The sequence below is a fragment of the Phyllobates terribilis genome, unplaced genomic scaffold (assembly GCF_046119375.1).
Source record: "Phyllobates terribilis strain yellow unplaced genomic scaffold, ASM4611937v1 Scaffold_2__4_contigs__length_985480577, whole genome shotgun sequence".
In the NCBI taxonomy this organism is placed as follows: Eukaryota; Metazoa; Chordata; class Amphibia; order Anura; family Dendrobatidae; genus Phyllobates; species Phyllobates terribilis.
The window spans coordinates 113,129,864-113,153,229 of NW_027362762.1; the positions used below are offsets into that span (position 1 = coordinate 113,129,864).

At 49.7% G+C, this 23,366-nt stretch overlaps 1 protein-coding gene across 3 annotated transcripts in view; it reads left to right on the forward strand.

Moving 5' to 3' along the window:
- RXFP2 (relaxin family peptide receptor 2) overlaps window positions 1-23,366 on the forward strand; it is a 650,298-nt gene that overhangs the window by 610,591 nt on the left and 16,341 nt on the right. For all 3 annotated transcript variants that reach the window (XM_073662501.1, XM_073662498.1, XM_073662500.1), the window contains 2 exons: window positions 17,029-17,258; window positions 21,262-21,672. In XM_073662501.1, the coding sequence (XP_073518602.1) occupies window positions 17,029-17,258; window positions 21,262-21,672 (641 nt within the window). The remainder of the gene's footprint in view (window positions 1-17,028; window positions 17,259-21,261; window positions 21,673-23,366) is intronic.

Consider the following 23,366-nt stretch of genomic DNA (forward strand, 5'->3'; position numbering starts at 1 on the left):
CATAACCGCATTCAACGGGTGGCGTAGTCGAACACTATAACATCTTCTGCTAAATTCCGCCACTTAGTTTGACACCCTGGGCACGGACCGGGTCACCGCCACGAGGACTACTAACCCCGACAGATCCGGCTCCGGGTATTCCCCGCGTGCGCAACGCTACACAACACAGGCCCAGGGGGCGCGTCAACTTTGGCGTAGTCGGCAGGATCTCGTGCCCGCAACCACCGGGTACTGCGTGCCTGAAAAAGACTGTTAAACTTACCTGTGGTGAAGATTCCCGCCATCCGACGCCATCTTTTGCCTTCTTCCCGCCATCCGTGGAGTTTTCCCGCCATCCGACGCCATCTTTTGCCTTCTTCCCGCCATCCGTGGAGTTTTCCCGCCATTGGACGCCATCTCGAGGACGCCGCGCGAGAAGAAGAGGGGCGTGGACTCCGAAAGCGCGCGAGAACTGAAGCCCCGCCTCACATCCGGACGTTGCGTAAGGTCCTGGAAGGAGCCCAGCAGACGCCGACGTCACAGGAGCGCGACGGAAGGTCCTCAACCCTGACGATCCACTGCGGAGCCGCGGCCTACGGAAGAGGATCATCGCAAGGTAGGCCACGGTCCACTAGGGGGGAGGAGGATGTCGGATACGGAGGAGAGCTTCACTGCTACAGCCACCGCCAGCACCACCGCTGCTGCGGTCATGCCTTTCACCATGCCCTACATCCCGGGGGCAGCCTGGCTACCCCAGTACTCAGGGGAGTCCCATACCCTAAATGACTTCAGAGAAAGGCTGGATAGCCTCTTCCAGGTGTACCCCCTCACAGAAGAGCAAAAAGTGAGCATCCTGGTGGCTCAATTAACAGGGGCAGCCCAAAGGGAGGTAAAGTCCTGGCCACTTGGGAGGAGGAGGACTGTCGCAGAGATACTAGCCCGGCTGAAGGACACCTTTGATACCCGTACCTCAGCCGAGATCAAGCTTAGATTCTACGGGTGCAAGCAGCGAGCACATGAGAATATAAGGGACTATGCACTAAACCTACAAGAGGCCCTGAGAGCCATTAAGCAGGCCGACCCTGACGGCGTGGGAAACGAAGACAAGTTGTGACTGAACAATTTATAGAGGGTCTACATTGCAATGCCCACCGAACCCAGTTGCGAGCAATGGCCTTACAGGACCCTCATCTGGACTTTGCACAGTTCAAGGACAGAGCCATCCGGGTGCTCCGAGAACCGGCACCAGGTGGCGCTGTGACCCACAAACGCCCTGCTACCATTTACCACCAGGAGACGGCGCCCTTGTCGGCAGGGCCTGTGGGAGCTGATGCGCAGGCTTTAAACAATGACCCGGCTACAGACCTGCACCGTCAGGTCCAAGAGCTAACTAAAAGCGTTGCCGCGCTAACCCGAACTGTGCAGTCTTTACAGGTTTCTACTCCAGGGAAGATCCAGCTGGCATCCGGACCGGAGGATATCCCGTGGCGCCGACCAAGGAGGACCCCACCGGCCAGAGGAAGACCCAGCGACCGATACAACGAGGACGGACAACCCATCTGCCGCCGCTGCAATCAACCCGGACATATGGCAAGGTACTGTCCTTTAAACTGGCACAACCTGGGGTAGAGGGCCAACCCCTAGGAATAAGATCACCAGGCCCATCGAACTGGCGTGACAAATACGTGGGAGGACGTCCAGTCTTGCCTGTAGTACTGGATGGCATTCCTATGAGTGCCCTACTTGACACCAGGTCACAGGTCACCACCATCCCGTACGTGCTCTTCAAGCAGTACTGGAATGACTCGGATATAACCCGCTACCCAGACGACGACTTGAGTATCATCGCCAGCAATGGTCAGCCCGTGCCACAGATCGGATTTAAAGAGATGACCATTAAAATCGGTAAAGTCGAACTGGCAGCACAGGGACTGATCATTGTAGACATTGACAAGCGCGAGAGTCACCCAAAGATAACTCTAGGAACTAATGTGATTGAAAATTGTCTTGCAGAGGTGATTCTCATTTTACAGCAGGTTGCCAAGAACGTCAGCTCCGGCCAGCAGCGAGTGCTCCAAAAAGAGATCCGGGCACTGATGCGACGGCAACAGGTGGAACTCTCCGGTGGTGAGATTGGTAGCGTGAGAATGTGTGACCCTTTCCCTATTGCCATGCCCCCGAAAAGTGAAATGATGATTTGGTGCCGGGCAGCTATTGGTCTGAGAGGTAGAGATTACCAGGCAATGGTAGAACCAGTCTACTCAGATAGTAGGCCCACCATTTTGACGGCACGGGGGGTGGTTGATGTACGCCATGGGAGGGTGCCCGTTCGCATAATAAATATCAGGAAGAGGGAAGTGTACCTGCCCCGGTATGCTACGCTAGCCAAATTGTATACCATCAACCAAAATTCTGTACAGTCCGTGGAACCCTTGCCTCCATCTCATCCAGAGGAAGGTAACGGCTCTAAGCAACAAATGGAGGACTGGTGTCAGCAACTGCATTTGGGTACTGACTCCACACCTGCTCACCAAAAGCAGGGAGTCTACCGGGTGATCCAGGAATACGAGAGAGTGTTCAGTAAACACCCGCTGGACTTCGGGCGAGTAAAGGGAGTGGAACATCACATCCCCACGGGAGATCATCCTCCCATAAAGGAAAGGTATCGTCCCGTACCCCCTGCACACTACCAACACGCCAAGGGGATGCTTAGAGACATGAAGGAGGCTGGGGTAATCAGGGATAGCTGTAGCCCCTGGGCAGCTCCACTAGTCTTGGTTAAAAAGAGAGACAACACCATGAGAATGTGTGTAGATTACCGGAAAATCAACCGTATCACACACAAAGATGCGTACCCCTTACCAAGGATAGAGGAGTCTTTGGCTGCTTTAAAATCTGCTAACTTCTTCTCCACTTTGGATCTCACTAGCGGGTACTGGCAGGTTCCTGTCGCAGAGGCGGACCGGGAGAAGACCGCATTCACCACCCCGATGGGACTTAACGAGTTTACCTGCATGCCGTTCGGACTCTGCAACGCACCAGGAACCTTCCAACGATTGATGGAATGCTGTCTGGGACACCGGAACTTTGAGACGGTCCTGCTGTACCTGGACGATGTTATAGTTTATTCCAAAACCTACGAGGACCACCTGAAACACCTGGCGGAAGTGTTCGAAGCCCTGGCAAACTACGGTCTGAAGGTGAAACCGTCGAAGTGTCACCTGCTAAAACCAAAAGTGCAGTACCTGGGACACGTGGTGAGTGCTGACGGAGTGGCTCCCGACCCTGATAAGATCACCGCGATTAAGGAATGGCCAAGACCCTCCAGCGTAAAGGAAGTGCGGCAGTTCCTCGGGTTGGTAGGCTACTACCGAAGATTCATTCCCGGTTTCACCAAAAAGGCAGCTCCTATGCAGGACCTCCTGATAGGCCAGTCCAGGAAGGCCAAGAACCAGAAGCCGCCCTTCAGATGGGAGAAGCTGGAAGAAGAGTCCTTCCGCCAGCTGAAGATGGCCCACACGGGGGATGAAATCCTGGCGTACCCTGATTACAGCCAGCCCTTTATCCTCTACACCGACGCAAGTAACATCGGGCTAGGAGCCGTACTGTCCCAGATCCAGCAGGGGAGAGAACGGGTAATTGCTTACGCCAGCCGAAAACTGCGACCCACCGAAAGAAACCCTGAGAATTACAGCTCATTTAAGCTAGAGTTCCTGGCAGTGGTGTGGGCAGTCACCGAACGCTTTAAGCACTACCTCGCCTCTTCGCGGTTCACCGTGTACACGGATAACAACCCGTTGACACACCTGGACACTGCAAGACTCGGTGCCCTGGAGCAGAGATGGATGGCCCGCCTGTCCAACTATGAGTTCACGATCAAATACCGGGCAGGACGCTCCAATACCAACGCGGATGCCTTGTCCAGAATGCCAAACCTACCGGACGTAGGGGAAGATCCAGAGGAACTGGAAGAAGTTGAACTCCCCGCGTTTCACCGTCATGGGACTACCCAGTATTCCCACCGTGTAAGGGGTAAGCAATCCGCTACGTTCAAACCCTTACCTCATTACAACTGGGCGGAAACACAAGACAGTGACCCCGCCGTCCGACTAGTGAAGGAGATGCTGACTCGGCCAGATGCCCGCCTTGACCCAGACGCTCCGGAGGAGACCAAGCAACTGTGGGCTGAGAAGAGTCGACTGTTTCTTTACAAGGGGAAGTTGTGCCGCAGAATGGTTAACTCCCGGACGCATGAACTGATCTGGCAAGTAGTGGTGCCAAGAAGAGACGCGGCTATGGTACTGGAGGCATACCACGACGGAGCTGGGCACTTCGGATGGAAGAAGCTGGAGTTCCTGCTGCGCGGGCGGTTCCACTGGGTAGGCATGAGAGGGACCATCGAGAGGTGGTGCAGAGACTGTGGCCCATGCAACCTAAGAAGGAAGGACCGTGCCAGCCAGAAGACTCCCCTGCAGTTCATCGTCACCAGGCAGCCGTTGGAACTGGTAGCCTTGGACCATGTAAAACTGACCCCCAGCAGAAGTGGCTACATCTATGCGTTAACCATCGTGGATCACTACTCCCGGTTCTTGGTTGTAGTCCCCGTCAAGGACTTAACGGCTCAAACAGCAGCTAGAGCCTTCCAGCAGCACTTCTGTCGTCCACACGGATACCCAGAGCAGGTGCTGATGGACCAAGGACCTGCCTTTGAAGCGGAAGTCTTCCAGGAGTTCTGCACTCTGTATGGCTGCCGGAAGATAAGAACAACACCCTATCATCCGCAAACCAATGGACTTTGCGAGAAGATGAACCAGGTGGTGATAGACCTTCTGAAAACATTGCCCCTGGAAGAACGCAGTCTGTGGCCTGAGAAACTGCCTGATCTGGTGGACCTATACAACCACATCCCTGTAGGTTCTACCAACTGTACCCCGGCTTACCTAATGAGAGCAAGACCTGGTAAGCTGCCTGTTGATCTGGATATGGGAGTCCTGACACCCGAGGACACTTCACCAGAAGCAGACTGGGACACAGAGAGGCAGCAGCAGTACCGGAAAGTACAGGAGAGCGTTGAGCGAAGTCTCCGTAAAGCAAGAGAAAGACAGGAGAAGACTTACAACCAGTGTGCTCCCACTGTTCCCCTGGTACCTGGAGAGCAGGTCTTGAAGAGGAAAAGATGGCTCCACAAGTTGGACGACCAGTGGGAGAAGGACCCGTACACCGTACTGCCATCAAGCCATGAAAACCCAAAAATCTGCACAATCAGTAAGGATGGAGGAGAAACCACAGCCATTGTCTCCCGAGATCACCTGAAGAAGTGTCCCGAGCAGCTACGAAACCCTGAAGAAGATCAAGAAAACCCTCGACCCGCAGAGGAAAGGGAAGAGATGGTCAGTACTGTACTCGGAGACTTCCCTCGGTCTTGGACACAGGTAAATGGCGCTGTTGTGGTACCCGTCCTCACCTTCCTCCAGCCAGCATCCCAAGTGCCTACGGAAAAACAGGTAGAGCTGGAAGAGCAGCCGGTCCAGGAGGCAGAAGACCCCACACAAGCAGACCAGGAGAATTGACCCTCTGCTTATAGTGAGCCTGCCGTGCCCCTAGTGAGCCAAAGAGTCCGTAGACAGCTGCCCAGCTTACCTTTGACAGCTCCTACACCCTGTAGCTCAGGACCGGTCAGTAAGCTCCGTAGGTCTACTAGGGCCAATAGAGGCCAGTTGCCCGTACGTTGGAGGATCTAAAGTGTTCAGACTGTCTTATTGGTATTTACCTGTTTACTGTTGCTTGTAAATAATTATGTTTTTCCAGTTATTTTATAGGTGTCTTTTGTGGATTAACCGGAACTCTGTTGTATATATGTTTGGAGCGTAACCCAGGAACGGACTATAGACTGTTAAAGACTCGGGGCAGGACAGACCCCTACCTGGTTACGGCTCCCCGTTCTTTGGTGAAATGGACACCCTTTTTGCTTCAAAAATTGCACCCGGTTGCGGACACTCCGTGACCACCCTAACATGTTTTTCCTTATTGTATTGTTCCTGTTTATACCCTGTTATGTTTTCAAAAATATGTTTAGTCCCGGAGTACTAAATTTTACTAGGGGGGAATGTGGCACCCCAGGGTTCTGGTTACCACAGTAATAGCAATATTACGTCTGTGAGCAGGTGGGAGGTCTCCTGGTCAGGAACCCTAAGCATGTCACACCTCCTGCCCAGTCCTGGGAGGGGAAGAACTTCCCCTATATAAACTGGCGCTGAGGTGGGGTTAGAAAAAAAAAAGAAGAGAAGAAGAGGAGTCCCAGACAGAGACACAGTCTGGTCTGGAGTGGAGCAGATGCAGGGAGAGCAAGATCAGGAGCTCTGTGGGAGCAGTGATAAAAGGGGTCCGGGACTGGAAGCTGTAGAGCTCGTCCTGACTGAAGAGATCTCACCGGACACGGAGTCCGAGGCTGTGAGGACTGTTCCATACCCAGCAGCAGAAACCGTCCGGCAGGGGATTTCAGGTCCTCTGGCCAAGAAACCCGAAGGCACGGTCATACGCAAGGGACCAGCACCGCCATCGTGGAGCGGAGGCTACCAGAAGGCCCCGAGTCACCGGCCATACGGGTGAGCACCACACGGTACACTCAGGGACGTGGGCTACTTTTACCCGCTTCTAGCAAGGTAGCCAGGAAGAGTACAATTAGTTGGGGAGGCCTACAACTCCGCCTGGCCGGGGGAGATCCTATCTGCTCACGGACTGACCAGGCCCCGATCGCTAGCCAGTACTCCCGGGAGGGTCTACCTTTGCCACCAGTAAAGACCCTGAACTACACCGCACCGTCTCTGAGTGGTTCCTGGTGCCTGCGTGCAATTCTGCTATCCCCATCATCCACGTCTGCTGCCCTGAGGCCATACCCCTCCCGATGGGGGTTATACTACCCACGCTGCACAACTGTACCACCGGCCTCAGCGGTCTGCCCTGCAGCGGCGGCTTCATAACCGCATTCAACGGGTGGCGTAGTCGAACACTATAACATCTTCTGCTAAATTCCGCCACTTAGTTTGACACCCTGGGCACGGACCGGGTCACCGCCACGAGGACTACTAACCCCGACAGATCCGGCTCCGGGTATTCCCCGCGTGCGCAACGCTACACAACACAGGCCCAGGGGGCGCGTCACTATCAGGTGGTCACGGCAAGTGACGGCCGAGCCTCCAGGTAGGCTAGCAGGTAACAAGCAGGTAACAGGCGAGTGCTCCCAGGTGAGCGGGCTAGCAGGCATGGCAGGTAACAGGCAGGTAACAGGCGAGTGCTCCCAGGTGAGCGGGCTAGCAGGCACGGCAGGTAACAGGCAAGTTACTGGCAGGTGTTTCCTGGTAAGCAGGCGGACTTGCCCGTAGACAGACTAGCGGGTTGAACGGAAGACAGACTGTCTGGCTGGAGAGTAGTCAGGCTGGCGGACTGGAACAGTAGTCAGGCTGGCAACTGGACCTGAGGGCTGAAGCAGAGGTAAGTATACTGTGCTATTGGCCGGGGACTCCTTAGGACGGCACGTACGGCCCCTTTAAGAGAGAGGGAGCGCGCCCTAAGCACAGTGCCCGGGAAGCAGTGCGCGCCGACAGCAGCAGCAGGAGGAGGAGCGCTGGAGGACGCCGCACGGGGAGCGAGGAGGTGAGAGGGACAGCGTCTCTGCCTGGCAGGGGTCAGAGACGCCGATGCTACAGTACCCCCCCCCTTTACGCCCCCTCTTTTTTAGGCCAGAAAGAAATCTTTCAAGGAGAAGAGGGGCATGGATGTTCTCCTTGGGTTCCAAAGTTCTCTCCTCTGGGCCAAGCCCCTTCCAATCCACCAGAAAAAAGGTTTTTCCTCTTACCCTCTTGGTGGCCAGAATATTCTCTACCTCAAAAACGTCCTCAGTGGAAACCAGGGCAGGGGAAGTACCTGGATTGTTGGAAAAAGAATTAAAGACAACTGGTTTGAGGAGAGATACGTGGAAGGAGTTGGGAATCCGTAAGGTGGCTGGAAGCTTTAACTTGTAGGCCACTGGATTGATTTGTTTAAGGACTTCAAATGGACCGATGAACCGAGGACCCAATTTGTAGGAGGGTATTTTGAGCCGAACATGTTTGGAGGAGACCAAAACCTTGTCTTCCGGACGGAATTGAGGCGGATCCAGACGTCTTTTGTCAGCTAATCTCTTCATCCACTCGGAGGACTGAAGAAGAGCGGACCTAGTATTCTCCAAATGGTGGAAAATTTGCTGACCAGAGACTCCGCTTCAGGGTTGTCCACAGAAGCGGAGACGGGAAACGGAATCCTGGGATGTTGACCATAGGTTATAAAGAATGGGGACTTGGAAGTCGATTCGCTCTCATGGTTGTTGTAGGAGAATTCGGCCCATGGTAGGAGGTCCACCCAATTAGTATGGTGAGCATTAACAAAGTGCCGGAGGTAGCCGGTAAGGATCTGGTTGATCCGCTCCACTTGACCATTGGACTGTGGATGGTAAGCAGAGGAGAAATCTAGGGTGACATCCAGCAGCTTACACGTAGCTCTCCAGAAACGTGAGGTGAACTGAACCCCACGATCCGACACGATGTGGAGAGGTAGACCATGGAGACGGAAGATATGAAGGAAGAAGTCCTTAGCTAGCTCTGATGCAGACGGGAGACCAGGCAGAGGGATGAAGTGGGCCATCTTAGAGAAGCGGTCGGCGACCACCCAAATGACTGTACAACTGGCAGAGACAGGGAGATCTGTAATAAAGTCCATAGCAATGTGTTGCCACGGGGCTTCTGGTACGGGAAGAGGTAGGAGACGACCGGCTGGTAGATGTCTGGGAACTTTGTTGCGGGCACAAGACGAACAGGCTGAGACGGAGACTACCACATCCTTGCGCAGGGTAGGCCACCAGTAATATCGGGTAATGAGCAGGAAGGTCTTTTTCTGGCCAGCATGGCCGGCTAATTTAGATGAATGACCCCAGTGAACAACCTTCTTCCGATCTGGTACTGCTACAAACGTCTTACCGGGTGGAAGACGAGTCGGATCCAAGGGGGCCATATTGATAACCTTGGAGGGATCGATGATGTGCATAGGCTCCTCCTCTTGGTCGGAGGACAGGAAGGATCGGGACAAGGCGTCCGCTTTGACAGTAGGACGAAGTCGAAGCGGGCAAAGAACAAAGACCACCGGGCCTGACGCGGATTGAGTCTTTGGGCATTTTGGAGATATGCCAGATTTTTGTGATCTGTATAGATGATCACCGGGTATAGAGCCCCTTCAAGCAGGTAACGCCACTCCTCCAGTGCCAACTTGATGGCTAACAATTCTCGGTCTCCAATGGAGTAGTTGCGCTCAGACGAGGAGAAGAGTTTGGAGAAGAAGCCGCAGGTTACCATTCTCCCGAATGAGGATTTTTGGGTGAGCACCGCTCCGGCTCCGTAGGAGGAAGCATCAACCTCCAGGAAGAACTGTTTGTTGCAGTCCGGACGGTGCAGTGCTGGGGCAGAGGAGAAGGCTTGCTTTAAGGAAAGGAAGGCCTACTCAGCTTCGAGCGACCATACCTTGGGATTTGCTCCCTTACAGGTGAGCGCAGATATGGGAGCAGTCCGGGAAGAGAAGTGCGGAATGAAGAGACGATAGTAGTTGGCGAAGCCCAGGAATCGCTGAATCGCCTTCAACCCCTCCCGACGGGGCCACTTTAGGACAGCAGAGAGCTTCTCAGGATCCATTCGTAAGCCTGTCTGGGAGATGACATAGCCCAGAAATGGAAGAGAGGTCTGCTCGAAGAGGCACTTCTCGTATTTTGCATAGAGCCTCAGGGCAGGCAAACAGGATGAGAGGGGTAGTAGTGCGGGGAGTACGGGCACCGCGTCGCATGGTATGGCGCATAATGAACAGTCCGGAGGCCATAGGGGTGAACTTCCAAGGCTTTACTCACTTAGAGATGACAGCGGGAAGGTGACTCCCTGCTCCCCACAGAGTCCTGCGATCACCAGGGACGGGGGTCCGACAACCTCCGAGCAAGTCCAGTGTTCGGTAGCGACCCTACACCAGAGTGTTCCTGCACTACAGACTTCACCCTTTCCGGTCTGTGCGTGTGTAGATAGGCCAGGTCTCTCTCTGGCCTCCTCTCAGGACTAGGGCACGGGTGGCAATTCCTCTCCATCCGATGCCCGTGGGATCCTCAGGGCCTAACCGGGCTTTCCCGTCCAGGACATAGAGTACAAGGTCGGGTGTCGGGGGCCGGTACCCCTCTTGCAGACGGAATCCCTCTGAATAGATCAGGTAGGCGAGGACAGGTGGCGTGCTCCGCTCCGTCTGCATCCTCCCCGGGACCCATTTGCTGGGGAGCCACACTCTAAAGCTCCCGGGCCTTCTTGATCCTGGTCCTTGGCCGGGTTGAGACATTCCTTGTCTACAACCTACCTCTCGTCCCATAGCCAGGGTACGAGGGCTGTGTCCCTTACCGGTGCAGGCCCACACAGGATCTGCGCTCCCGGAGGGAAGTCACATTACACACAGTAGTCTGACAGCACAGTACGACCACTAGAACCTACGACTTAGGACTAGCAAAAAGGACCAGAGAAGAACAACCAACCAAGATCAAAGATGGCATTCTATTAAATATCAAATCTGAAGTGTAACTAACTTGTAAGTCCTCCACCCTCACCCACTAACTGGTTCCTACCACTTTGTGTTCCCCAGTCTCCCTGTAACCAGGGGAGCAGCACCTAGTGCATACCAGCTCCCTCTGGTGGAGAAGTGTGGTGTTGGATGCAAGGCTGGGTCACGACTATCACACTGGCCTTACCTCAGAGGAGGAACACCACACTCCATTAGAGAAGTGCAGCATTCCTGTGGCGGTCGAACCCTCAGGGGCGCCACAAATCCCCTAGCCAGATTCTCCTCAATGTATTCGGACATGGCCCGGGTTTCGGCCGCCGACAACGGATAAATACGCCCACGGGGTGGAGTGGCGCCAGGTACCAGGTCGATCGGGCAATCATATGGCCTATGGGGTGGCAGTGTCACTGCTTCCTTTTTACCGAAGACATCCGCATAGAACCAGTAAGGAGCCGGAAGACCGGGTAAATTAGCTGGGGTAGGTGGTGGACGAGCCGGGCGAACCGGAACCAGGCAGGTCCTGTGGCAGTCTTGACCCCACCAGAGTACTTCACCGGATTGCCAGTTCAGCACGGGTTCATGTGTCTGGAGCCAGGGTAGACCTAGCAATAGGGAGTGGGAGAGTCCGGGTAGCACATGGAAGGAGATTTTCTCAGAGTGCAGCATTCCCACCTGCAGGGTTATGGGTTCAGTGACGAGCAGGATGGTCATCGAAAGGAGTCTTCCATCCACGTAGGTGACAGACAATGGTTAAGCCAGAGGTTTGGTGGGAATCCGGTATCTCTCTACCAGGGACTGGGAAATGAGGTTTCCAGCAGCTCCAGAATCCAGGTGAGCAATTTCAAAGTGACGGTTTTCACCCCAGGAGATAGAGATGGACAAAGTCAGGGTTGGAGAGGGCTTACTTTTGCCTAGGACGACCTCTCCGAGCAGTCCTAGACACTGGCGTTTCCCGGCTTCTCCGGGCAGGAACGGATGAAGTGCTCCTTACAGCCACAATAGAAACAGCTTCCCTCGGCTCGGCGTGACTCTTGGCGAGATTTGACCATCTTGGTCTGGTCGATCTGCATACGTTCGGGCGAGTACGCCCGGGGAGTGACTAGTTGAGTGGCAGGTCTCTGGAAAGTAGGAGCAAGGCGGGAAAACTCTCTGTCCCTAGTAGTCTCTTTTGTACGTTCTTGGAACCGGATGTCGATCCAGGTAGCTAGTGACACCAGGTCATCCAGGGTGGTAGGAATGTCCCGACCGGCTAACTCATCCTTAATCCGACCGGAAAGACCCTCCCAGAAGACAGACACCAGAGCCTCGTTCTCCCAGGCAAGCTCAGAAGCGAGGGTACGGAACCGTATGGCATTTTGGCCCACGGTGAGACTCTCTTGGCGGAGACGTAGCAGAGAGGAGGCAGAAGAAGTTCTCCATCCTAGTTCATCGAAGACTTTCTGGAAAGCAGCGAGGAAAGATGACAGATTGGACACCAGGGGATCCCCTCTTTCCCACAAGGGATTTAGCCATGCCAGTGCCTCCCCAGTGAGATGGGACATGATGAAGGCCACCTTGACCCGGTCGGAGATGAACTGGTATGCCAAGAGTTCAAAGTGCAGGGTACACTGATTTATGAAACCCCGGGCTAAAGCGGGGTCGCCAGCAAAACGTGGAGGTGCCAGGAGCCGAGGTCCATAGCTGGGTGCCATAATGGGACTGGATTGCGGTGCCGCAGGAACAGGCACCACTGGACCGGAGATAGACACAGAAGAGTCAGACAATGCGCCTAGGAGAGAGTTAACAGACCGTAGAAAGGACAGGACCGATTCCTGTTGAGCTCTCTGACGTAAGACTTCCTGGTGCAGGTCGAAGATTGCGGGGGTCTGGGGGCCACCGGGTTCCATGGCCCGAGCAAACTGTTATGGGTCCAGGGGGTGGAACCTCTGTGCCGCGGTGCAAGGGGGGACCCAGAGGGGCGTAACTAAGTATCAACTCAGACCGACCCTGGTCGTATGGCGGCTAACGACTCCGTGACCAGGGAGGGACCAAGCAGAGGGGCCAGGTGCTACTCTGGGGACAACCTTGTAATAGAGCAGGTGGCTCCCACGGGTCAGATGACTGGGACTGACCGGTATAGCGGATGGGCACAACAAGCAGGCAGAAGTCTCTGGGTTAGCTGACAGGTGGTCACGGCACGTGACGGCAGAGCAGGCTGAAGTCTCTAAGTTAGCAGACAGGTGGTCACGGCAAGTGACAGCAGGAGCCTCCAGATAGGCTATCAGGTGGTCACGGCAAGTGACGGCCGAGCCTCCAGGTAGGCTAGCAGGTAACAAGCAGGTAACAGGCGAGTGCTCCCAGGTGAGCGGGCTAGCAGGCACAGCAGGTAGCAGGCAGGTAACAGGCGAGTGCTCCCAGGTGAGTGGGCTAGCAGGCACGGCAGGTAGCAGGCAGGTAACTGGCAGGTGCTTCCTGGTAAGCAGGCGGACTTGCCCATAGACAGACTGGCGGGTTGAACAGAAGACAGACTGTCGGGCTGGAGAGTAGTCAGGCTGGCGGACTGGAACAGTAGTCAGGCTGGCAACTGGACCTGAGGGCTGAAGCAGAGGTAAGTATACTGTGCAACGACTATTGCTCGGGCACCTCCATTTTGGAGGAGGTGCCTTATATATGGGAGGTCCTCGGGTTATTGGCCGGGGACTCCTTAGGACGGCGCGCGCGGCCCCTTTAAGAGAGAGGGAGCGCGCGCGCGCCCTAAGCACAGTGCCCGGGAAGCAGTGCGCGCCGACAGCCGCAGCAGGAGGAGGAGCACTGGAGGACGCCACGCGGGGAGCGAGGAGGTGAGAGGGACGGCGTCTCTGCCTGGCAGGGGGCAGAGACGCCGATGCTGCACAAACTTTTCCTCTACAGCTGTTTTCACCTTTTGATCACTGTTCTGCTTTTTAAGCTGACTCATTCTTGCTATCCAAATTCTACAGTCTGCTTTAAGGTGGCCGGGCTTTTTACAGACAAAACATTCACGAGTTTCCCCTTAGATTGCTCTTATTTTTAGGAAAGTCCTGTGTCTTTAATGATGTTTCTGCTCTAGATTCATTACTGCTGCTTACATTGTGTTTTTTGCTTGAATTCATCTACAAGCTTGCCTTTGACATATTCTAGTGTGAGCTCATCATCTGGCAGTGCATCTAGTGCAGTGACAAGTGTGTCATAACTTTCTGGAAGACCACTTAATAGTAGTGCAGCAACATGAAAGTCTTTAATTTCTTCTCCAATGCCCCTGAGACGCTCCACAATCTCTGGGGTGTTTCTTATATAGTCCTGCATATTCTGGCCATCACTTAGCTTAGACTGATACAGTTTTCTCATGAGATAAAGCTTATTGCTGAGATTTGATCTTTCATGCACTTTCTGTAATTCATCCCACATCTCTTTTGCAGTTGCACATTTGCATACAGTACAGACCAAAAGTTTGGACACCTTCTCATTGTACATTCACACTGAAGGTATCCAAACTATGAATTAACACATGTGGAATTATATACTTAACAAAAAAGTGTGAAACAACTGAAAATAAGTTTTATATTCTAGGTTCTTCAAAGTAGCCACCTTTTGCTTTGATGATTGCTTTGCGTACTCTTGGCATTCTCTTGATGAGCTTCAAGAGGTAGTCACCGGAAATGGTTTTCACTTCACAGGTGTGCCCTGTCAGGTTTAATAAGTGGGATTTCTTGCCTTATAAATGGGGTTGGGACCATCAGTTGTGTTGTGCAGAAGTCTGATGGATACACAGCTGATAGTCCTACTGAATAGACTGTTAGAATTTGTATTATGGAAAGAAAAAAGCAGCTAGGTAAAGAAAAACGAGTGGCCATCATTACTTTTAAGAAATGAAGGTCAGTCAGTCCGAAAAATTGGCAAAACTTTGAAAGTGTCCCCAAGTGCAGTTGCAAAAACCATCAAGCGCTACAAAGAAACTGGCTCACATGAGGACCGCCCCAGGAAAGGAAGACCAAGAGTCACCTCTGCTTCTGAGGATAGGTTTACCTGAGTCACCAGCCTCAGAAGGTTAACAGCAGCTCAGATTAGAGACAAGGTCAATGCCACACAGAGTTCTAGCAGCAGACACATCTCTACAACAACTGTTAAAAGGAGACTTTGTGCAGCAGGCCTTCATGGTAAAATAGCTGCTAGGAAACCACTGCTAAGGACAGGACAGGCAACAAGCAGAGGAGACTTGTTTGGGCTAAAGAACACAAGGAATGGATATTAGACAAGTGGAAATCTGTGCTTTGGTCTGATGAGTCCAAATTTGACATCTTTGGTTCCAACCACCGTGTCTTTGTTCGACGCAGAAAAGGTGAACGAATGGACTCTACATGCCTGGTTCCCACCGTGAAGCATGGAGGAGGAGGTGTGATGGTGTGGGGGTGCTTTGCTGGTGACACTGTTGGGGATTTATTCAAAATTGAAGGCATACTGAACCAGCATGGCTACCACAGCATCTTGCAGCGGCATGCTATTCCATCCGGTTTGCGATTAGTTGGACCATCATTTATTTTTCAACAGGACAATGACCCCAAACACACCTCCAGGCTGTGTAAGGGCTATTTGACCAAGAAGGAGAGTGATGGGGTGCTATGCCAGATGACCTGGCCTCCACAGTCACCAGACCTAAACCCAATCGGGATGGTTTGGGGTGAGCTGGACTGCAGAGTGAAGGCAAAAGGGCCAACAAGTGCTAAGCATCTCTGGAAATTCCTTCAAGATTGTTGGAAGACCATTTCTGGTGACTACCTCTTGAAGCTCATCAAGAGAATGCCAAGAGTCTGCAAAGCAGTCAGCAAAGCAAAAGGTGGCTACTTTGAAGAACCTAGACTATAAGACATATTTTCAGTTGTTTCACACTTTTTTGTTAAGTATATAATTCCACATGTGTTAATTCATAGTTTTGATGCCTTCAGTGTGAATGTACAATTTTCATAGTCATGAAAATACAGAAAAATCTTTAAATGAGAAGGTGTGTCCAAACTTTTGATCTGTACTGTATATGCACAATCTGATTATCATCTACACTGAGGCAGATAGTGCTTTGTGCTTTCTGATCCTTCTCTAGCCAATCATCTGGTAATGGATGAGGCACTTGTTCCTGCGTATATTTCCACGTACCTTCTCTTATGAGCAGCATTTTCACCTTAAATTTCCAAGATTGATAATTCTGACTGGTGAGACTTTGCACTGAGAACTTGCAGTGATCCCTGCTTGTGGACGTCTTCTCTGTTGCTCTGTGCTGCTTTTGCTTTGGGCTTCTGTTGCTGTATTACTCTTCTGTGTCACTCCTGGGGTTCTTTGCCACGGTGGAGTTCTGTGTCACGCTGGGCCCATAACCTGTTGGCAGCGGATCATTGAGGATACTCTGAAAGTGTGTTGACTACAGAACAAAGCTTTAATTAGCTATAAACAGGTACAGATATGATAGACTTTGTGGAATCAGGAATATACATATCTTACGTGTCTCTGTGCAGCATCAGCAGGCTGCTTCTCCTCTCATGCACAGACACAAGAAACTGGATACAGTCACATGGTCTTTTCTGTGTGTGAGCCTCTGTGAGTTTTTCTTTTTTTTTTACTTTATAGACAATACACAAACCTAGCAATAGAACATTTACATACACGGGAATGGAGTTGTTGCATTAAACATATTCCAACACCCTTGCTGTCCTGTCTATATATTCTCTTTTCCTTCTTTCCCCGCCCAGGAGCTGTAGTATGATCAGACCATGTTCCTGCATGGTCAGACACAGCCATTACACAGTACACAGCAGGGGCACATTTATAAGATCTCAGCAGAGACACATTTTTTTAACACATCCAATGGTGGAACTAATGTTTATTCCAAGATCTATTGATTAAAGTGCCCTTTATTCATGGACAACCCTTTTAAATAAAAAAAAATCGATACAAGTTTAGTATCATCATAATAACACTGACCTGACAAATAATGTTTCCAGGACACATTTACTGTACAATGACTTCTGTGAAAAAAAACTAGCTAAAAAACAATGGTGGAACTGCATTTTTTTTTCACCATTTCATCCTACAACCTTCACACATTTATGTTGTTTGAAAAATAAAAAAGTTATGGCTCTTGGAGAAATTTGAGGAAAAAATCAAAGCGCAAAAACAAATAAAAAATTCCCTGGTTAAAAAGAGAAAAAAAACACTTTGGTACAAGTTCTGTGATCAAAGTCTCCTAATACTGTGCTTTCAGTTTCTTGTAGTTTGCAATGTCCTGCATCCATGTAAACTGTGGGTGTCCAAGCTGAAGACTCACAATCAATGGCATGTTGTGACAAAGATGCATGCACCTCAATATTTTATGTGTTTAAATATCGTATGATTTGAATTGGTAGCATTTTTTATTTAACTTTAATTTAAGTGTTTCTTTTTCTTTTATTTAAGATACTTTAAAAAATTTCGCTATTGTTCTTTCGCGCCTCATGTCCGGGTATGTACACCGTTTACAGATGGGATATCTTCATTTGAAAACCTCCTGGCAAACACCATCCTTCGGGTTTTTGTCTGGGTAATAGCCTGCATCACTTGTTTCGGAAACATCTTTGTAATCGGAATGAGATCATTCATTCAGTCGGAGAACAAGACGCATACAATGTCTATAAAGATTTTATGCTGTAAGTAAATATTTGTCACCTTGAAATGAAATGTAAAATATCTTGTGAATTAGAACAAAATGTGAATGAAGATCTTTTAGGAGGAATGAAAATTTAATTACAAAGTTGACCTGAAGAACTAGTGTGTGTTACATTATTAATCCGTTAATCAGGGGAGGCCACTTTTGAAAGCTAAGTATAGGGCAATTCTCTCTGCTTGAAGATTTAAATTGTATTTTTCTTCTTTACAGGCAGATTGTACTGTAACAAATAGATACAGTAGATCTCTTTATACCAGTATATCTTTATATACCAGTACATTTCTGTATGTATTTCGTATTTTTCTACATTAAGGGTAAAAAAAAAATGTATACACTTTTTAAACATAAACATCACAAACCAATAAACCAGTAATTGGTTTATGACAAAAAAATGGCGTGAGTGTTTGGTTTTTTTTTGTTGTTTTTTTATCTCTATTAAATTCATAGCACAGTTAACATTTACATAAATGGAAAAATGGAAATTAAAAATGGCACTTAAAAAAAAGTGTAGTTCATCTTACAAAAAAGAAGACCTCATATAGTGAAATTCATGTAAAAATAAAAAAGCTACGGCTGTTACCACTATGAATGAATGAACAAAAAAAATAGTCTTTCCATCTGAACAAGTGCATCAAAAAATGTCATTGTGTATATGCATGTGGTTTTTGTATGTGCATATTTTATGTCATAGGTATATGAATGTGTGTATGTGTAAATATGCCTGTATTATTTATTAGCATGTGCTTTTTTTTTAACTTATACAGCTCTAGCAAAAATTAAGAGACCACTGCAAAATTTTCAGTTTCTCTGATTTTTCTCTTTATAGATATATTTTTGAGTAAAATGTACATTGTTGTTTTAGTCTAAAAACTACTGACAACAAGTCTCCGAAATTCAAAGCTAAAAATTTTGTATTTATTTGCAGCGAATGATAAAGCGTCAAAATACTAAAAAAGAAGCAGTGCTTTCAGACCTCAAATTACTCATGTTTTAACCCAGGAACAGTTCAGAAATCAATATTTGGTGGAATAACCATGATTTTTAATCACAGCTCTCATGCGTCTTGGCGTGCTTTCCACCAGTCTTTCCATGCTTTCCAATAGAAAACTGTTCAGTGGTCTCTTAATTTTTGCCAGAGCTGTATATATATATATGTATATATAACTAGCTATTGTACCCATTCTACGTCCGGGTGGCAAGCATTTTTATTGGTATATGGTCTCCCATGCTGGTATGTGCCACCCCCCATCCTGGCATTTGTGCTGCCCCCATCCTAGTATTTGTGCTGCCCCCATCCTGTCCTCCCATCCTATCCTGGTATACATGGCACCCCTCATCCCCAATCCTGGTATGCATGGCACCCCTCTTCCCCATCCTGGTATGCATGGCACCCTTCACCCCCAATCCTGGTATGCATGGCACCCCTCATCCCCATCCTGGTATGCATGGTACCCCTCACCCCCAATACTGGTATGCATGGCACCCCTCACCCCCAATCCTGATATGTATGGCACCCCTCATCCCTATCCTGGTATGCATGGCACCCCTCATCCCTAGCCTGGTATGCATGGCACCCTTCATCCCCATCCTGGTATGCATGGCACCCTTCACCCCCAATCCTGCTATGCATAGCACCCCTCACCCCCAATCCTGGTATGCATAGCACCCCTCACCCCCAATGCAGGTATGCATGGCACCCCTCACCCCCAATCCTGGCATGAATGGCGCTCCTCATCCCTCATCCTGGTATGCATGGTACCCCTCATGCCCAATGCTGGTATGCATGGCACCCCTCATCCCCAATGCTAGTATGCATGGCACCCTTCACCCTCCCAATCCTGGTATGTATGGCACCCCTCATCCCCAATCCTGGTATGCATGGTCCTCTCACCCCCAATCCTGGTATGCATGGTCCCCTTGCCCCCCAATCCTGGTATGCATGGTACCCCTCATCCCCCAATCCTGGTATGCATGGTACCACTCATCCCTATTCTGGTATGCATGGTACCCCTGATCCCCCAATCCTGGTATGCATGGCACCCCTCATCCCTATTCTGGTATGCATGGTACCCCTCATCCCTATTCTGGTGTGCATGGTACCCCTCATCCTGGTATGCATGGCACCCGATCCCTCATCCTGGTAGGCATGGTACCCCGCATTCCTATCCTGGTATGCATGGTACCCCTCATCCCTATCTGGTATGCATGGTACCCCTCATCCCCAATGCTGATATGCATGGCACCCCTCACCCCCCAATCCTGGTATGTATGGCACCCTCATCCCCAATCCTAGTATGCATGGTCCCCTCATCCCCAATCCTGATATGCATGGTCCCCTCACCCCCCAATCCTGGTATGCATGGTCCCCCTCATCCCCCAATCCTGTAATGCATGGTACCCCTCATCCCCCAATCCTGTAATGCATGGTCCCGCTCATCCTCCAATCCTGGTATGCATGGTCCCCTCACCCCCAATCCTGGCATGCATGGTCTCCTCACCCCCAATCCTGGTATGCATGGTCCCCTCACCTCCCAATCCTGGTATGCATGGTACCGCTCATCCCCCAATCCTGGTATGTGTGGCCCCCTCATTCCCCAATCCTGGTATGTGTGGCCCCCTCACCCCCCAATCCTGGTATGTATGGCACCCGTCATCCCTTTCACGCTGCACACATACAAAAAAAAAAAAACACTTATACTCACCTTTCTTCCCTGTGCTCCAGCGCTGCTGTGTCCTGTTCTGCCAGAGGCCGGGGGAGGAGTGTGGCGCCGGAGTACGCACGTGCCCATACCGCCCTGTCCGGTGCCATTTTGCTGAAGACACACAGCAAATGTGTCTTCAGAAAAATGGCGCCGGATAGCGCTATGCGCATGCCCGATTCCGACGCCTTCACTCCTGCCCCGATCTCCAGCGAGAAGAGAGGCACTGCGGCAACGCTCCTCCCGGTCAGGTAAGTATGTAAGTATGGCGCCGGAGATCGCGGTATGCGTTCAGTGTCTACACATACCTCGGTCTCTGGCGCCATACAAACTCCTCTTACCTGTAACGGCTCCATGCTTTCTTCTGTCTGCAGCCAGACTGCGCAGGCGTGTTGCGCTTGCGCAGTCTATAAGGGCTTCAGACAGAGGGACGCTTGTAGCGTTATATTATAGCTGTGCCTAATGTAAGTATGCATGTAAATATGCATGTGTGAACAGATGTGGGGCCTGACAAAGAAGGGGAGGGCGAAACACAAATGCTGCACAGGAACCCTTCACTGTCAGTGTCTGCCCCGCCATACAATGCTATACTTTGTACATATTTAGGGAAATTTATTGAAGGGCCATGCAGCACAATTGTGGTAGTAAAAGTCATATTTGACCTTTTTACGCTGCCCTTTTTTTTTCTAAAAAAAAAAATATGGTATGGCTTAGCAGACAGACAGGGACAGATTTACTATAATTTACACCAAAAACTGGCATGAACTGTAGAGAACCTGTGCCAGTAGTGCCCAAGATGAGCTAGATTTATTAATAGTGTGGATTTTATTCCAGTTATTTAGTGAATGTCCTCCATTGTCTCTTAAAAAAAATGCTTTTACGTGAATAACTGCAGTACTGATTCCAACAAAACATAGCACCATGTGTAACATCATATGGTGGTAAGGTGGTTTAACAGGAGGCAGGGTGGTAGTCATGGGCGAGGGATGTTAGGTTTTCCTCTTCACCTCGACCCGCTACAGGAAAATGGGGCCATGCTTGTCCCTGGGTGTATGTGGTGTGCTGTACTCTGGGCTGTATTTTGTAGGAGTCTTTACTCCCGTGGCAAATCAGGGATGTTCATGGGTGGAGACGATTTTTTGGCGCAAACAAGCCGGAACCCCGAACATGAACCTGAATTTGAAATGCTGAACAAATTCGCTCAACACTAATTATTAGATATTAGAACTGATATTATCATTGCTTACAATGCTGTATCTGTCATCTTGTATTTTTGTTCAATAGGTGCCGATTGTCTGATGGGAGTTTATCTCTTTTTTATTGGGGTATTCGATGTCAAATATCGAGGGCAATACAAAAAATATGCACTCATATGGATGGAAAGCCTGCAATGCCGAAGCCTTGGATTTCTAGCCATGTTGTCCACAGAAGTATCTGTTCTGCTCCTGACGTATTTAACATTGGAGAAATACCTGGCCATTGTGTTTCCATTCAGCAACATTCGGCCGGGCAGGCGTCAGACACTTGTGACATTGATGTTAATCTGGGTGATTGGATTTGTAATAGCTGTGATTCCATTTTGGAATGAGGACTTTTTTGGAAATTATTATGGAAAAAATGGGGTCTGCTTCCCACTATATCCTGATCAAGTGGAAGAATCTGGAGGCAAAAGATACTCTCTGGGGATATTTCTAGGTGAGAGGCTGTTGCATGGTACAATGCTATATTTCATTGAGGGCTGATTATCACTTCATTGTTGGCTTCTTTTGAAGAATAACCTCTCATCCATGTAAAAGGTTTCTCCCTGGAAAAATATGAGATATCATCAATTCAGTATTAATACAGTGAACTTTTCTACCTTTTGCCACATTTCTGGCTTCAAACATAAACATATAAAATTCTAATTTTTGGGGGAAGAATCAACAACAAGTGGGACACAATCGTGAAGTCAAACGAAATTTATTGGATATTTTAAACTTTTTAAAAAATTAAAAACTGAAAAGTGCGGCGTGCAATATTATTCGGCCTCCTTGAGTTAATACTTTGTAGCGCCACCTTTTGTTGCGATTACAGCTGCAAGTCGCTTGGGGTATGTCTCTATCAGTTTTGCACATCGAGAGGCTGAAATTCTTGCCCGTTCTTCCTTGCAAAACAGCTCGAGCTCATTGAGGTTGGATGGAGGGCGTTTGTGAACCGCAGTTTTCAGCTCTTTCCACAGATTCTCGATTGGATTCAGGTCTGGACTTTGACTTGGCCATTCTAACACCTGGATACATTTATTTTTGAACCATTCCATTGTAGATTTTGCTTTATGTTTGGGATCATTGTTTTGTTGGAAGATAAATCTCCATCCCAGCCTCAGGTCTTTTGCAGACTCCAACAGGTTTTCTTCCAGAATGGTCTTGTATTTGGCTCCGTCCATCTTCCCATCAATTTTAACCATCTTCCCTGTCCCTGCTGAAGAAAAGCAGGCCCAAACCATGATGCTGCCACCACCATGTTTGACAGTGGGGATGGTGTTTTGAGGTTGATGAGCTGTGTTGCTTTTACGCCAAATATATCGTTTTGCATTGTGGCCAAAAAGTTCGATTTTGGATTCATCTGACCAGAGCACCTTATTCCACATGTTTGCTGTGTCTCCCAGGTGGCTTGTGGCAAATTTCAAACAAGACTTTTTATGGATATCTTTGAGAAATGGCTTTCTTCTTGCCACTCTTCCATAAAGGCCAGATTTGTGCAGTGTACGACTGATTGTTGTCTTATGGACAGACTCTCCCACCTCGGCTGTAGATCTCTGCAGTTCATCCAGAGTGATCATGGGCCTTTTGGCTGCATCTCTGATCAGTCTTTTCCTTGTTCGAGATGAAAGTTTAAAGGGACAGCCGGGTCTTGGTAGATTTGCAGTGGTCTGATACTCCTTCCATTTCAATATGATCGCTTGCACAGTGCTCCTTGAGATGTTTAAAACTTGGGAAATCTTTTTGTATCCAAATCCAGCTTTAAACTTCGCCACAACAGTATCTCGGACCTGCCTGGTGTGTTCCTTGGTCTTCATGATGCTCTCTGCACTTGAAACAGAACCCTGAGACTATCACAGAGCAGGTGCATTTACACTGAGACTTGATTACACACAGGTGGATTCTATTTATCATTACCAGTCATTTAGGACAACATTGGATCATTCAGAGATCCGCACTGAACTTCTGGAGTGAGTTTGCTGCACTGAAAGTAAAGGGGCCGAATAATATTGCACGCCCCACTTTTCAGTTTTTAATTTTTAAAAAAAGTTTAAAATATCCAATAAATTTTGTTCCACTTCACGATTGTGTCCCACTTGTTGTTGATTCTTCCCCCAAAAATTAGAATTTTATATATTTATGTTTGAAGCC